Source organism: Anopheles funestus, chromosome 3RL, assembly GCF_943734845.2.
Source record: "Anopheles funestus chromosome 3RL, idAnoFuneDA-416_04, whole genome shotgun sequence".
Classification (NCBI taxonomy): Eukaryota; Metazoa; Arthropoda; class Insecta; order Diptera; family Culicidae; genus Anopheles; species Anopheles funestus.
Window position 1 is genome coordinate 41,893,918 of NC_064599.1, and position 17,178 is coordinate 41,911,095.

The window sequence follows — 17,178 nt, forward strand, 5'->3', positions numbered from 1 at the left end:
TAGGATTCGCTTCACTCTATTGCTCATTCGCTTGTAGGCCAAGTTCCACCAGCGCAAACCAACCATCCGAAAGAAAAGGTCGTAGTGGATTTGCGTGATAAGAATGCGGTGATAAATGATAAGCTTTCCCTATCGCCAAGCATTTATGCTTTTTGCGGTTCGATTGTTCGCGAGCCGTCGCTTATCATCGTGCGCCAGCTGAAGTGTGTGCCGAATGCATTAGCTCATCGAAACAGTTCTGTATTGGGCTTTTGATAACAACGATTAGCACTTGTATTGTGTGACATTATCTCGCTATCAAGCGATTGTAAGCATCCGAAACATATATTTGCAACAAAGTAAACTTAATGGGCAAAGATAATAACTTCATCGCTGTAAAAGGAGAAGAGCAGAAGGGAAAAGGATCTTTTTATCTGGGTAGGAAACCATGTTATCAAATTAAATAGCTTTCTTGATTAGTTGTTATGGACTTTTGTTGGCTTTGCGATTGTTCAAAGCCACAAAGTTAACAAAGAAAGAATTTATTATCCATCTTTATAAACGTACCTTTAACACAAATACAGCCATCAATTTTGTGATTCTTTAACTATTTCTTATTTTTCTGATGCTAGAGGAATATTTTATTCGAGTTTCGAGGTGTGATATGCTGAAAGTTATCAAATTGTTGAACTCCGTAAACTGCACTTAAGCATAATTTAAACATTTTTTTCAGCGTATTAGACAGAATGCGTAATAAATCATTAACTCACAACATAAACACATTTAAATAATGCGCTATATTTTAAAATAGAATGCAAATATTCTGAATGACTAAAAAATGTAATATAGTGGAGAACTTTAGGAATATAATAAAACATAAAAAAATAATAAAAGGCTTATACAGATTATTCTTTTACAAAGCATAAATCGGTGCGACAAACTTCAAGTGTTCCTTGAGAGATAATTCTATCCAATGATTAAAAATATAGGAGTTTAAAAAGTCAAAAAAAAAGTTGAGAGATAATTCAACAATAATCAGCTACGATACGAAAAATTAAGATTAAACCATTTTAAAGCTAAATATTGAACGTTGAAACTTTTCATAGAAGCTAATAGAATAAGAATTAAATAATAAGGGATTTGAAGAAAAAGCTAACAGCGGATTAATTTTAAAATACTGACAACTATTGCGTAGGCAGTCTGGTCCTTTGGATTGTCAACCTGTAGAAGCGAACAACTGACCCAGGACACACAATCAGAGGAAGAATTTAACGTGAAGTGATTAACAGAAGATGGGATGTAAAGGGTTTCAACGTCAAAACAAATATAACAATTATTCTTAAGCCAAGATAACGACCTTACAGGTCACGCCGGCCATTTCTGGCTTACTAGACTTATTTTACCACGTAGCCGGATAGTCAGTCCTTGCTACGGGGTGTAATATGCGGAGTCGCCTCGCGTAGCGGTTGATCTTAGCTCTTCGTCTTAAAGATAAGAACACCGTTTCTTACTGTTTTGACTTGTAGCAATGATTTTATTCACTTGTTTTTACTTTTACACTTTTACACTTTTATAGAATATAACTGTTGGACTCTATGTTTGGACTCTATTTACTTGGACTCCGCGCGACCCTCCTTTTATATGCATTGTCCTTATGGGCGTATTTAGCCCTCCTGCTTAGCTAAACCTTACCCTAATTATCTATCCTGCTTTTTCTGCTCATTTGTGCGTACGTGACTTTCGCAATTATTGCTGCTGTAAGTGTATTGGGATAGTGGTTTTCCTAGTTATCTCATTTTCCCAAGTGTGACTATGAATGTGTTAGAGTGTCTTTTCATTCTTTCTTATACGCTTACGATCAGTGTTCACGCGTTAGTTTCCAAAGGTGTCAAACCTCTTGTTACAGCGGTACTATAAATGTTCATCGCTGTCGAACGAATACGTTACAATGTGTAGAACCTATATGCTACAATGTGTAGAACCTGTATGCTACAGGGGGAACGGTCCGGATGGGATTTGAACCCGGTCCGGCCGTGTGGACTGGCGCCGTTTAACACATGCACCACCGGACCGCCCAACTAACAACTATTAATCCAAATATTAACAACGATCAAATAATAGGGGGCGGTACGGTGGTTATTTGTGGAAAAAGGCACCTGTTCCACACGACAGTACCGGGGATCAAATCCCATCCGGACCGACTCCCCGGAGCAAGGACTATCCGGCTACGTTTTAAAAATAAATCTGATAAGCCAGAAATGGCCTGAATGACCCCTAAGGTCAATGAGCCATGAAGAGAAAATCAAAGAAATTTTAAAAGGCGCAAAAATTGATAATTTATTAGTTGTTAAATTAATATTTTATTAAAATTTAGAAGAAAACTCAAGTACGTTGTTTGGCTTAGGAAATTGAAACTATCCATTCATTCATATATGTATATGTTCCGTGAAAATATTATATAAGTAGAGCATGAATAAACATTTGTGTACAATGATGAAAAACGATTGAAATTTAAAAAATAGTCCCTGAAGAGAAAATAATATTTCACCAAATCCTTTCGTTTCCTTTCTGTTCAACATTAAATCTTAATGTGCATCTTCTAGTGCACCAGACTACATCGTAACCGTGATTCGCAACAATTCTTTCACAAGCCGCTTAATACGGTGTACAGCATCCGTGCCGTGTTCCAATTTCATTTTCCCACAGCACGACCATCAAATCATGCTGACCTCGTCCCAGCACAAAAAAGCTTCCGACCATCTGCATGTTAATATCCATTAAAAATGCCATCCCTCTACCGCGGCGTGAAAACACTAATGCTCGTCAGCTTTTCGCGGCCCGTCCAACGGGCTGGCGTCGTTTGCTGCTGCCACTAGCTCACGTCGCGTACATCATCAACGTTCGGATGTCTGATGAAGATCAGTATCATGATGACGATGATGATGATGATGACTGCTGCACAGCATGTGCATTTGGGCATCGTAGTTATATGAGCCGGTCTCCACGGCCTGCCACATGCCCGCTGCTCTCACACATCCGGGAGATTCTGTTCACTGAAAAGGATTATTATAATTAGATGCGAATGCTGTTTGCTTCCGCGAAGGAAATCCACCCGATGGCATGCGAAGGTCCCATGCTATATTTACATTTTCAATTTATTTGCTAATCATAAGATGAGATTCTGTCGCTTTTGCGTGCTGAGTGCTATTATTTAACAAGACAGGACCTTGTTATGTGTGACTAGCTTATTAAATACTCCATCAAATAAAGTATTTTAAAAAGATATATTATCCGTGAACAATGGAAAAAATAATTGAAGAAGCTAACACAACAGTACAACATTAAAGTTTTTGTTAACTAAAGTTACATTCCCAACAGCAGACAATAAACTGCGATGCATTTTCGTCTGCATTTTCTTACACGTGTACAACTGTCATGTTTAGCAAATAATGAAATTTTGTGGCCCCCAAAAGCACCAAAAATGATGCCCACCCTACCGGGCTACCCAAGGTAGCAGTTATCCAACAAACTTACAGAACAACATGATTCATTAGCTTTGAAAATCTGTTCTACTCCACCAGCGGCAGGTGCATCTTGCAAGATGATCGACCAAGATTACAAACCCGCCCCAAAGCCATCTTGCTTTGGAGCATACGTGTCCGTAGTTGCATAATAACCTTGCACCAGGGCGCGTAACGATGATTTACGCCTCGTAGATATGCGATGGCGAAGAGTTTACCACTTTTGTCCCCGCGTCCCCATCACACCGTCCGTGCCACACCGGCAGAAAAGACCTATAAATTCTGACTCGGAATAAATTATAAGCCACATTCGCAGGCCGGCTGCATCCCGCCTGGACGGCCCCTGTAAGCAAGAAACGCCACTGAAGTGTTCCATTTTATCTGTAACACGGTATTATTTCGCTTATAATGCTGATTTAAAACTTACCTACGTTGGTACGTGCGGATCGTGCCTAGTATTGCGTGTGTGTGAGTGAGGGAAAATATACAGCACATATCAACGGTTTACAACCCCGTACCAGGGTGGTATCCCTGTTTCCATTCAAAACCCGGTGCAGGGAAAACCTGGTTGCAAGCGAACGTACGGACGAACAAACGATGTTTATCTTTAGAGGGAAAGAAAAACTTTCCTACCGGTAATGGGATGAGGCGTGAAGGAATGGGGCCGGAAAATGCATGCCATCGATCGTATCTTGCCGTGGCTGTTTTAGGCGTAACGTAACGTGCTTGATGCACGCACAACCCTTCACGTTGCGGTTTGCGGATTATTGTCGGGAGTTTTAGATGCACATTGAACAGTGTAGCACCGGTTGCATACATTTAGGCGTTCCGATTTGCTTGTATCGCTGATTCAAAGCATAGTACCAGTACTATGAGCGCACAATGAATATGGACAAAATAGTACTGAAACTAAAAATTAAAATTTTGGTGGATATAAAGAACTTGACAGAACACTGCGCTTATTAGTTCATAAGGGAATAAGATGAAATAGTGCTAAATAAATAAAAAATTCTGCTATTTACATTCATTTACAACCGGTGTATCACGAAAGTCATGATCACGAAATTAGTTTACTATTTAGCAAACTTCACACAACTATTCCTATTCTGCGCCATCTTTCCATAACTGCTATTAGCTTGTCCCAGTTGCATTAAATGAACAGCTCCGCACACATTCCCACATCCATTATCAGCTCTTCATCTGCAGTTACGGATTTTAGTGGCACTATTCCCTGTACGACACCCGAGTAGTGTACTAATCTCGCGTCTCTCACGTACCACCATTTTAGGTTTGTGACGGCTTTCACTTCATATGCTTGATTCGCGTAAGCAACAGCCATAGCTTACGGTTCGTGCTCGCGTAGTAGCTGCTGCACGAGAAGCAGATGGGAATGCGACCACTGTTAATTATCTCACCACCGATAAGTACCATCCAACGCCATTTTCCATCATACACTGCATCGGATGCAGTACCCCCACCGAGGTGGATCGATGTGCACCGATTGCGATTTACCGAGTGGCATAGTACGATTCGAAGAGTGCTCCTACTAATACTACTACAACCGCTACTATTTCTGCCTCACAAAGCCACAAGAATGGAAGGATTTTGTGGAACGATGGATATAGATGTTTCCATCAACGCATTCCTCATCACCAATGGAACACAGCGTACGGTAACGCTAAGATGGATTTATCAATTTCATTTTCAACACGCATAATTCCCATCGTCCTTCGAACGTAATATAATGATCCAAAAAGCGAATGATTGGAAAAGTTTTTCAAACAAAAATTTCGAACTTTTCATCAACCTAAGCTCTAATCCCCTTTTTCCTTATTGGTTATCGTCATTGTATTATCGATTGAAAAATCTTTTCAAATTTAAAACAAAAATCGTCGTTGCTAAATAGCCATACCAGGCCCTTTTCTAAAAAAAACAAACAGCGAGGCTTTTTTACTTTATTTCATTAGTTCTGTTTTAATCAAAAATTTACTGTTCATTAAAACTGTTCAAAAGGACCAAACAAAGAATCAGCACCATCTTTGCAATAGTTGTTGTCTGATTATTAAGCTTAATTCCAGTTTATTGCTAGCTAGCTTATTATTCTACCATCTTGTATCATATTACCAAATTTGTTTCTTCCTACATTTTGTTGTTTTAATTAAGTATAATGCACAATACAACTGTTGTTTTCCATTTCGGTTCGGTTGTTCAATCATCTTAAAATACGAAAAAAAACAACAGACTTTTCTGTTAACGTTTTAGCAATGGCAACATTTATTATGTTTCAACTTAAATACGCTCCTAAAGCTAGCCGGCCTACACAAATGAGCGTTGCGTTTCGTCTTGCATAATACAGTACTGGTTGTTGTTTTCGGGTTTATTCTGAAACTTGTGATTGTGCTTTGCTGTGTGTTTGTAATCACCAGCAAACGTCTACAGGACTGGATAGCTATTATTGAACAGCCTAAGGGAGACGAACACAAACACCAGCGTATCTGGCTGCGGGTTTCGCTACACCGGAAGACGCCGGAGGACGGAAGTAATCTTACACGAAACAAACTTTTACAAAATGCACACAGTTACTACTGTTGATACCCTTAAGGCACATCCGCTTTACCTATGGACGTAAGTACACACACATTCTGTCTAATGCGGCCAGCTATGCTTTCGTTTATAAATATTTCACATCTTAGCTCTGTACATCTCGGGATACGGGAACAAAATGGTTGCAATTTCGATACGCATAGCTTCCCGCACCCGACACCTGCTTTTTTGTTTGTTTTTTTTCTGTGGAGGGATACTAGAGTGGGATCGATTGGACACTGTTTTTCGTTCCTCTTCTTTTCGACAAATAATACACATTCAAAAAACCGATCAATATAACGATCGCTTACGTTTACATAAAGAGACGAACCAATACAGGTTGGAAAGGATAAAGGGAAATATACTGACTAACGGGGGGAAGGATTTGAAGAAGAAAAAAAAAACCTGTTATCTACAATATCGCTTAGCAGATCTTTCCGTTGTAACCTATTCGTTGTTGGTTTCATGTTATACTGCTGTTGCTGCTTTAAATATGTCACGTTATTTACGAAACGAGCGTATAAAATTCATTGTGTTCTTCTACTATCGCCCGCTAGAGTTGCCTCTCTAGAATAGTAATAGTACACAACCCGCCTACATTTTGAACCTTCTCGTTGGTTAGCAGATGACGCGTTTGTTCTCGTGGCTGCCTGCACCCGTACAGCTAATCGCGTTAGTTTATCCTTTTTGATGGCTAATGCTTTTAGTTCATGATCTGCTCCTTGATACTATTGTAAGCGGCTTCGATTGGTGCTAAGACGATAATCACTACCATCGCAATGACCAGACCGAACACGATCAGAATGTACAGGAACAGCATCGACTTGCGGAAGCCCGAGAACTGTAAGAGATAAGAAGTGCAAACATGCATTTAAAATCTTTGCAAATAACAGCCACCAGATGTAGAGAACATACAGCAGCATCCTGTTTCCGTTCGCTGGAGCTCATGGAATTTCGCGACGGCGTCATATCGGCCATTGGGAAGGACGTCACACGCTGGCCACTTCTTCGCTCGCTTACGCAGCCACCGATCTGTATCCAGGAGAAGATCTACATATTAATGCAATGCAGACGAACCATTCGGGGGGACGCAACTCAACCCGGGGTTAGTACCGGAAGAGGAAAAGCCTGACATCGGTTAGGGAAACAATGTGTATTTACAGCTTATGTGCGAACGATAACGATTCAATGCTGCTTATTTACAACACGACGAGTCTGAGCACCAGAGATGGATGGATGTAATGTGCACAGTAATATTTCAACCCAGTACGAACCGGTTCGGTTCGATCGTTAATAGCTCGATTACAAACGAGCCGCAAATGCAGTGCAGTAGAGACGATGAAACACACACACACACACTTGGTACACGGCCAATGATACTCACGGAGAAGATCAGATGCATGAACACATGGAATCCGACGAAAGCGACAAGCATAAAGTCCATCCATTCGGGCAGTTCGGCCTTCTGCAGCTGGACAGCGAAGAAGATGGCAACGATCGCGATCACATGCGCCAAATTACCACCAAGCCAGTGGAGCCAGTTAAAGATGGGCCGCTTGCTCGAGCCAGGATGAGGCCGGAAGAATGCACCGATCGGTTGCAGGAAACACAGTACGGTCGTCACAATACCCAGAATAGCGTGTGGGTTACGCACCTGCGACCAGCCACCGATCTCAACAAAGATCACCACAATACCAGCGACCGTGAGTGCCCACGTAACCACCATCAGGAATCGATGCCACTGTTAATGCAAATAAACGGGGGGGGGGGGGAAAAGAGTTACGATCGACGTTCTTTACAATCGCTCTTGCATCCACTTACCGCAAACCACTGATCTTTGCCACACATCTGACTTCCGACCCACGTCTGGCGGAAGTAGCGAGCGATCAGAATACCAAGCGAAGCCGTACCGATCCACGCCGTGATCATGAATGCACCGTGTAGACGCAACAGCAGCTTGGACGATCCCTGAACCGGACCAACTTCAGCCAAAGATTGAGGGCTGCCCGACACGTGGCGACCGATATCGTGATAGTTAACATTCGTTGCTACAATAGAAAGGAATCACGGTTTAGCATTTGAAAAACAAGCGCATTATTAAAATGTAGCATCACACTTACATTCCACGGATGATCCAGCGGCTATCAACAGATGGAATTTATCATTTACAAGATCAAACTTCTTGCCCTTAACCATGCTGACGGCATCGCGTTCCAGTTTGCAGTAAATCACACCATCATTGTACGACTTTTCCATCACTTGGAAGATGTTTTGAGGCTAGTTGAAGAGTGGGAAAAGAAAATGTTGTTTATTCGTAGGTATTTCATCGCATGTTCAAGAGCAACTAGATACTAACAACACCCAAACGCGTTGATCCGTATGGTCCGACAGTGGTCCACGAGGCGTACGTATTAACCGTACCCTGTTCAGGTACGCACTCGATCACGGAATCATCACCCATCTTGGCGTCATCGGACAGTCCGAGAGCAACGTAGGCCGGGCTATCTGGAAAAATCAAACAAAATCAATCAATCTCCAGTCATGATGCAAACGCAAACACCATTTTCCTGTTTTGGGCTCTACTCACTGTATCCTGCTTTCATTTCGAATACGTAGCGTGCACCCAGCACCGCGATCGTAACCACAGCCCGGCAGTTCTTGCTGTCTACACATCCCTCGGGAAAACCGAAGCAACCCTTGCTCTGTCCACACGCATCGTAGATTGGGTCCGCTTTAACTGGTGCTGCGGTTTGTGGTGGCCGATAAGGTGGAACGGTAGTAGTGGTCGTCGTACGCTTGGTTGATGCCGTTCCAGGTGCTATCGTTGTGGAGCTAGCCACCACACGTACCCGCTCCGAGGGAATACCCACCCAGAACTTATCGAAATCCGGTGCGATCGTTGCGTTAAAAACCACATCGCCGACAAAGTTGTCCGGTGCGATCCATTCGAGCGTCAGCTCCTGTTTCTGAGCGGTAGAGGTATGTGTTGCCGTATCTCCTTCAGCCTGACAGTCGATCAGCTTGATCGCGGTAGGATCCGTGTTTACGAAGTGGCCGACTATGTTGTTCGGTGGATCAGCAGCACGTCCCTGGATCATGTAGCCCTTGAACATTATATTGGCCGGGAATGATTCGATATCGATCTTGAGCGTCTGACCGCTACCGATCACGGACGATTGAGGGGTGATCAGAAACGGTGTCTTGGTCTTCAGTGGTAAATATGCTTGATGTAACGGTTGCATACTGTCGCAAACCGATGTTGGCGCACCGCCGGGTAGCCCATGCGAGGGTACCAGCGTGCTCAGCACCAGGGCCAAGCAAAGTAAAGGTAACATGGCGAACGGAAATCTATTCCTGTGTTGAAAAGAATAAATGAAAAATCTAGCATTGGAATTTGTTTTTAAATCTTTAATAAAAAATGTTTTTATTTATTCCTTAAGGTGTAGAATTTTCTTTATTGTTCAAATTTTGCTCCCTAACGTGTCACGCCAAATGGCACGATACGGATAAAAAGTGAAACCAATAAATCTAATCATTATTGACACATTTATCATGGCTTAATTCGTAAGTGATTCCATACCGACCGGTCGGGCGTTTTTGTACCTCGGAAAAGCTCGGAACCTCTCAATTCTTTAACGACTTCTGTTGCTGACGGGAACAAATCGGACTACGGGGTCCGCCGTACAGAATTGACTATGCGAAGACTAGTCAATTTGAAGCTCTTGCGCCAGCTTCTTTTCGCGTCGCGGAACTGTCGCACTTCTCAGGCGAGGCGGACTTAAATGACGCGGAACTGCTCTGCGGGAAGATGGCCTCTCAGATCAACTTGGATCAGACAACTAGCCTTTGCCTCTGGGTTAACCAGAGCAAGTATCTAGCTGTGGATCTTCGTGGGTATCCGGTTAGCCAGAACCTAAGACGGAAATGAGCTTCGAACTCGCCCGTTTGAGGTTTAGATTGCAAGAGAGTCTTTATTCATAATTTCTTCCGGCTTATATACTAACTATGGATTCTGAGTTTTGAAAGTAAAAGTGAGATGAAGAATTAGAACGAGATGGAATCATCTCCGTACGATAGCATTAAGAACATTCTTGGGTTTAAGCATAGCACGCGTAATGCATCCTCAGCGTTTATGTCGATTGTTATGATTCCCTTGCTGGTGCGCGAGCATGATCAATTTACGCTTAAGGTTCGAAATTCATATGTTTATCCCAACATACTTCCGAGTTTGTTTACGCCTATGCGTAGCGCGCCATGACCCAATTTACTGGATGTTTTACGATGTGATTTCGCATTCATGTCAACGATTTGCAATATCCGGTGCCCGAACATGATCGCCTGAACGTACGACCTAACGCTTAAGATCAGAACGCGCGCTGATTGTTTATGTTTTCGCGTGTCGCGCTGTGACCGTATTATGCTTCGATTCTCGCTTAACGCTTAAGGGTCTGAACGCGTTCCGGTTTGTCTTTGTTTATACGTATCGGCCATGACCTGCTTTACCTCGCTTATGATTACTTAAAGTTCTCGTATGCTCGTTCTATGATAATATGTCGCGTTCGCAACATTCCACCCCTGGTAAAACTACCTGCTAGTTTTACCGATTGACGCGACATTATTTTTCTCTCTAATCAATTTCACTCTCATTAAAACGCTACCTGATTTTGACGTGTTTTGCTGTCATAGTTGATGACTTGAAGAAGTTGCCGATGCTGCGGAGCTTGCGTGGTCTGAAGTCGTCGCGGCAACTTGAAGATTTCTCAATTCCATACTTGTGTTGGGGTACAGCTTGGTTTTGGTGTTTGGAAGGCGGTGTGTTTGAATGTCTTCGTCGTTTTGATCAATCGTCGTGGCCGCTTCTGGTGGTGCGTTTGTAGGTCGATTGTTCATCATATGGTTTCGATGTGATAACAGATTCGTCAATGAATCCCAGAATGCAGCTAAGAGCTGCCAGCCGATTCCATAGATGTCGTACAGTATTCTACCGTGTATTATGGTGTCAATGATGAATTTGAGAGCTCTGGCGAGGATGTAGATACCAAGCGCTGTCGATGTTATGTTGCCCAACCATGTTGTCCACGATATGAATTTAGACCAATACTTCTCAAGGGCGTTGTGGATGATATTCTCGGAGATTAATGTATCAAACGAGAAGCCTTGAAGATTCGGATGCTGGCCCGACATTATCTTGTGTACGACCGAAGAAGCAATTCTTTTGTCACTCTGCTCATACACCATGTCCTTCATCCGTTGCAGGTTTTCGTAGTCATACACACCACTTTCCATTAGACTTGGTAAGGGAGTATATGACCATTTCGTGACAACATCCGTCGTTAGTTCTTGCGGTGGCGTCGTTTCTCTCAACCTCTGGTCTGTAGTATACCATCTTCCGCCGATGTTGAATTTAGCGGGCAGAAGTGGAGTGCAGTCTATTTGGGTACCTCTTATTTGTAACACCCTAGTTACTGGTGCGATGAACATGGAGCGGTTGTTGTATATCACCGGTATTTCTTGATAACAGTCATCCTTCCTCTCGTAGGTGACGAAGACCGGCTTGCACTCAATAATGTACAGCACCTCCGCTGCGACTACCGCCGTGTGACCTGGTCGTTTAATCAGATTGGAAACAAATTCGCTAGGGTTGAGACGTGCGAGCGTTAACTTGGTTTCCATTAGAGCTTTATCGACCTTGCACATTTCCGTCATTACTGTTGTGTAGACGTCGTTTAGCTTTTGACCGAGGTAGCTTTCCACCAACGTTATTTTTGAGTTGAAATAGGTAAAGAGATCCAGGTTTCTCCCATTTACCGCCTTGCGTTTAAACGGCGATTGGTAACCGTTTAACTCAAGTATAAAGATTCTCGGGTGATCTGTATTGTAACTGTCAAACCCGCAGATTTGCTTGACATCGCGCGCCCTTATAGAAAACATTTGCTCGTGTGTTATGAGAGTATACACGGCCTTTGTATCATCGCTTCCGTCGTTGTTAAAGGTCTTGTTAACTGTGCCTTCATAGATGATTTCGAAGTCGGTTCTTTCGCACAGTTTTTGATGGTCTACCTCCCAGGTGAGATAGCCGTATTCAGTATCCAAACACCAACCAACACTGTATGGACATACGATGCCATTTCGAAGCGTTACTAGATCTTCTTCGATGTCTGCCGTTGCGGTGTAGTCAAACATGCTGATCTCATACTCGTAGTACACCAAGGCGTCTTCCCACCTGTTAGATGATGTCGTGTAGAGACCTCCGACGCAAGATGAGCCCTTGACGCTGCCGACGATTAACGTTTGCCCCCGGGTTGTTTGATTGCGACCAATTTCCCTAACCTTATTATCGACAGAGAGTGAAATTTCGCCTACCGTTTGAGCATGTCTACATTCGTCTGGTGTAAATTCTTTGACTATATACGCGAATCCGTTTTCATATTCGGAAGTGTGAGACCAAGCTCCGCAGTGTTTAATGGAACGTTTGATAATTACTTTACATTGGCGAACGCGTGTTAACGTTTTCGGACTGCGTTGTAACACCTGAATTTTTGTCTCAACAGTAGTTATGTTCGTTAACTGAGGCATGCAAGAGGCTACTTTCATTAGAGAATAACTGGTTATGTTGATATTATCGTTTGCACAGTCATATGCAATCAAACCGTTTACTGGACTGCCGAAGGCTTGAGCTGAAATGAGAAGCAACATTATTATTGCGATATTCCATGGATTGTATTTTCCCCAGGTAGTGTTGGCAGAATTCGACTGGTCTATTTTCACACGCCCGTTTCCTTCCTTTGTAGCTGTGACATATTTTGTGTTAGCTTTTAGGATCTTGGCGTTCCATGCGCAAGGTTTTATTCGACGTTTCTTACCCTTACGCATTATTGGAAATTCATCACCTTTGGCGGTGGTGTCTTCTGCATGAACTCCTATGAAGGCCTTTTCTGACGAATTTTGCCCCTTCGTCTGCCTTTTGTCCCCTTGTTTTACGACGTTTTGTTTGTTATAAACGTCTAAAATTGCTAGACCGGTAACGGGTCTGCGGTACGTGCCTTGTGTAGTTTTCACTTCAGCTGATCTTACTTGTCCGTCTTTACCCTTTTGTACGTCAATTACGCGTCCTTTTAACCATGAGCCGAGCTTGTTTGTGTTACTGTCTGTGATTATTACTATATCATCAATTTTCAATGGCTCGGTAGATTGGTTCCATTTTGGGCGTTGAGCTATTAATGGAAGATATTCCTTCTTCCATTTTTCCCAGAACACTTTCCCATAGTGTAACGCCAGACGCCAATGTTGTCGTTCCAAGTTATGAGTTTGGAACTCCGTCGGTACAGAATAAGTTCCGGCTCTCCCAATAAGAATGTGAAAAGGCGTCAATGCTTCATCGTCCTCGTGATTAAGCGGAATATGCGTAAGAGGTCGTGAATTTAAGATGAATTCCGCATGTATTAACGCGCCCCTTAATGTTTCGATAGTAGGTGGACGATGCGGTCTGCAGTATATCATCCCCTTCAGATTGGATTTTATAATTCGGATTAATCTTTCCCAAGACCCGCCGAAGTGTGGTGCTACTGGCGGGTTGAAATGCCAGGCGATATTTAATTTCATTGCTTCACCTTTAGTCATTACGGAGTCGATTTGTTTGATTAGTTGCAGTAATTCATTATTTGCTCCAACGAAATTAGTGCCGTTGTCGCTATATACTTGCGATATAGCACCTCTTCTTCCTTGGAAGTTCATAAAGCAAAGTAGAAACGAATCGGTGTCCAGTTTTTCCGCTAATTCAATATGACTTGCGCGTGTTGTCAAACATGTAAAAATGACACCCCATCGTTTTTCGGTTGAACGCTTAACGGCTACATCGAAAGGTCCAAAGTAATCAATACCCGTATGCGCGAACGGATAGACAAAGGCATCTGTTCGGCAAGTAGGTAATGGCGCCATTATTGGCGGTATCGGTTTCGCCTTAGCGTTCTTACAATGTTGGCATCTGGCCTTTACATAACGAAATGTTGTATTCAGTCCAACTATGTAATATTTTTGTTGTAAAATGGATAGAACTGTTTTATCAGACTGGTGGTTATACATTTCGTGGTGCCATTGTATTATGAGGTGCGTGATATGGTGGTGTTTTGGTAATATGATTGGCACCCTTGTTGGTCTAGGCAGTCTTTCTGCATATTCCAATCTACTTCTGAAACGCATGACCCCACTGTCGTCTAACATGGGAGTGAGTTTCGACAATGGTCCTATTGTTGTCAACTCTTTGTTTTGTGTAAGATCCTGGACCTCGTCAGGGTAAACATCTTTTTGGGCCTTTCGATACAGGATGTTCTCGGCTCTAATACGATCCTCAACCGTATAAGATTTCCTGAAAGTTTTACGTTTTAGCCCATATTCTATGATTTTCATCAATATGCATACGCGAATTATTAATTTCCACCAATTGGAAAATTTCATTTCTTGTATGTAATTCTCGTCTGCGATATGCATATTTACGAAGCTTACTTCTTCGTTTGTTTCCGCAACGCTTGATTCCGGCCAATCCTTTTCGGGTGCTTTAAGGAATTCTGGGCCAGTTAGCCATATCGATTGTCTTGTTACCTTTTTAGTCGCCTCATCTGCAGGGTTTTGTACTGACGGTACCCACCTCCATTGATCCACGGTTGTTGATTCTAATATTTCTCCGATTCTATGAGCGACAAATTGCTTATACTTGCGGTGTGCCGAGCTTATCCATGCAAGCACCGTTTTTGAATCACTCCAAAAAATTGATCTTGAGATTTTTAACCTTGTTTCTTTCTTGATAGTGTCCAGCAGTCTTACCCCCAACAATGCCGCTTGTAGTTCCAATCGAGGAATTGATAGCCTTTTTATCGGAGCCACTCTGGCCTTAGCTACAAGAAGTTGTACATGCGGTTTTCCGCAATTTCCTTTGCTTCTTGCGTAAATTACTGCTGAGAAAGCTTTTTCGGAAGCATCAACAAAAATGTGCATTTCCATATCCGAACCAGGAGTGTTTAAAATCCATCTCGGAATTTTAATGTGGTTTGCTTGTTTAATGCTCTCAAGGCACGAATTCCACATTTCAAACAATTTCTGTGATACTGGCACATCCCATTCACTTGTTTCTTTGTGCAACTCCTGCATCAGCATTTTCCCATGAATCGTTATATGCGAGATTAATCCTAACGGATCGAAAAAACTCATAATGAAGGATAATACTTCCCGTTTGGTAGGCGGTCTCAATCTATTGAACACGTCCTTTGGAAGAGCTTCAAGTTTGGCTCGGAATCCTATCTTATCCTTTGCCGTATTCCAATAAATTCCCAAAATCTTGGAAGATTCTCCTTCTTGTTCGTCAAGTATTTTTATTGCTTCGGGGTCTACCCTGTCCTGCGGAATGGACGCAATAAGTTCTTTGCTGTTGGAGCAGAACTTAGTGATGAAAAATCCACCTTCGTCGTGCGCTTGAATTACTTGTTTTATAGTTTCTTTCGCAACATCCAGTGAATTAAAACTGTCATCGTAATCATCAACATAATGTTGATTTATTATTGGTGACAAGGCTAGTGGATATTTATCCTTTAAGCGCTCAGCATTTGCATTTTTTGCCGCTTGAGCGCATGATGGTGAGCATGTTGACCCGAAAGTCATTACTTGCATCACATACATATCCGGGTATCGATTTTGACAATCTCGCCAAATGAAACGCTGAGCATTTTGATCTTCCTTTCGGATTTTTATTTGGTGGAACATTTCTTTAATGTCACCACAAATCGCATATCTACCTTCGCGGAACCTTACTAGAATTCCAAATAGTGAGGTTGTACTATCAGGCCCTGATAGTAGTGCGCAGTTAAGGGATTGACCTTTTACCTTAGCTGCCGCATCAAAAACCAACCGTGGTTTGGGCGGAGACTTATTTTCGTTAACTACGATGAAATGGGGTAAATAGAACAATGGCGATACATCTTTGATTATTTCCACTGGTTCCAGTTTCCTTGCGTAGCCCTTGTCCACGTAACTTTTGATGGTTGTCATAGCCCATTCCTTCAAAGCCGGGTCCTTGGCGAGTTTATTCTCTAAACCCCTCAATCTTGACATTGCGTTATCAAGGCTCACTGGAAATTCGTGACTATCTTTTTTCCACAGTAAACCGACTTCGTATCGCCCATCTTTATATTTTAAGGTATCTTTCAGTATGGCCTTTGCACGTTTCTCTTCATTGGATTCCGGCAATTGCTCAACCGGTTTGACTCCGAAGTCTTCTACGGAGAAGTATTTTTGCATCATATCACGCATGCTCTCGTCTTCTTGTATTATCATAGCGTGATCTTGGTGTAACATTGCGTGGTTATCTAATTTTCCACAGACTAACCAACCTAGTCTAGTTTTCATTCCAATTGGTTCCTCTGGTTTTCCGTATCGGTGCTTAAGCCCCATTAATAAATGATTATTATTCAGTCCTATCAAAATTGTAGGACGAATGTTTTCAAAATTTTTAATTGGTAGCCCTTTTAAATGAGGATATTTTTCACTCATTTCATCAAAGCGTAGTGATTGGATGGGTAATCTCAATTCCTTGATGGTTCTTACATCCTTCAAGCGAAAACCTTTTTTTGTTGCACCCTTAATGACCAATTGAACTTGTTGGCTAGCTTCCTGGACCGCTTTTATACCTTGTGCCCAAGTGAGCTGAAGCGGTATGTTTGGCCCGGTTAAATTCAGTTGACGAGCGACACTCGCTTCAATCATTGTCAATGACGATCCTGGGTCCAAAAACGCATAAGTCTGTATAGACTTATCTCCGTTTATTAACCTGACCGGTAAGGTCTGGTAGTAAGTCGTTCCTATTGCTTCCACATTGTGGTGATTATTTATCTGTTCTGATTGCATCGGAACGACTTGCCTCATATGAAGCATTTTATTGTGCTTCTCTGAACACCCGTCGATTCCACATTGCTTAGTGATTCTACAATCGTTTATTGTGTGTTTATTTGAGTTCAAACAACCAAAACACAATCGCTTTTCGCTTGCAATTTTCAGTCGCTCTGAAGGAATTCGCTTTACGAGTGTGAAGCATTTAACCGTTTCGTGC

General features: G+C 42.4%; 1 protein-coding gene across 8 annotated transcripts in view; it reads right to left on the minus strand.

Annotated features, from left to right (window-relative positions):
* Nucleotides 1-5,743: 5,743 nt before the first annotated feature.
* LOC125771879 (putative ferric-chelate reductase 1 homolog) overlaps nucleotides 5,744-17,178 on the minus strand; it is a 55,137-nt gene continuing 43,702 nt past the window's right edge. For 7 of the 8 annotated variants that reach the window (XM_049443015.1, XM_049443013.1, XM_049443014.1 and 4 more), the window contains 7 exons: nucleotides 8,671-9,437; nucleotides 8,440-8,588; nucleotides 8,204-8,360; nucleotides 7,905-8,131; nucleotides 7,468-7,824; nucleotides 6,999-7,133; nucleotides 5,744-6,924 (listed from right to left, as the gene is read on the minus strand). In XM_049443015.1, coding sequence (XP_049298972.1) covers nucleotides 6,787-6,924; nucleotides 6,999-7,133; nucleotides 7,468-7,824; nucleotides 7,905-8,131; nucleotides 8,204-8,360; nucleotides 8,440-8,588; nucleotides 8,671-9,437 — 1,930 coding nt within the window. In that variant the 3' untranslated portion in view covers nucleotides 5,744-6,786. The remainder of the gene's footprint in view (nucleotides 6,925-6,998; nucleotides 7,134-7,467; nucleotides 7,825-7,904; nucleotides 8,132-8,203; nucleotides 8,361-8,439; nucleotides 8,589-8,670; nucleotides 9,438-17,178) is intronic. The other variant, XM_049443016.1, reaches the window with a different exon arrangement.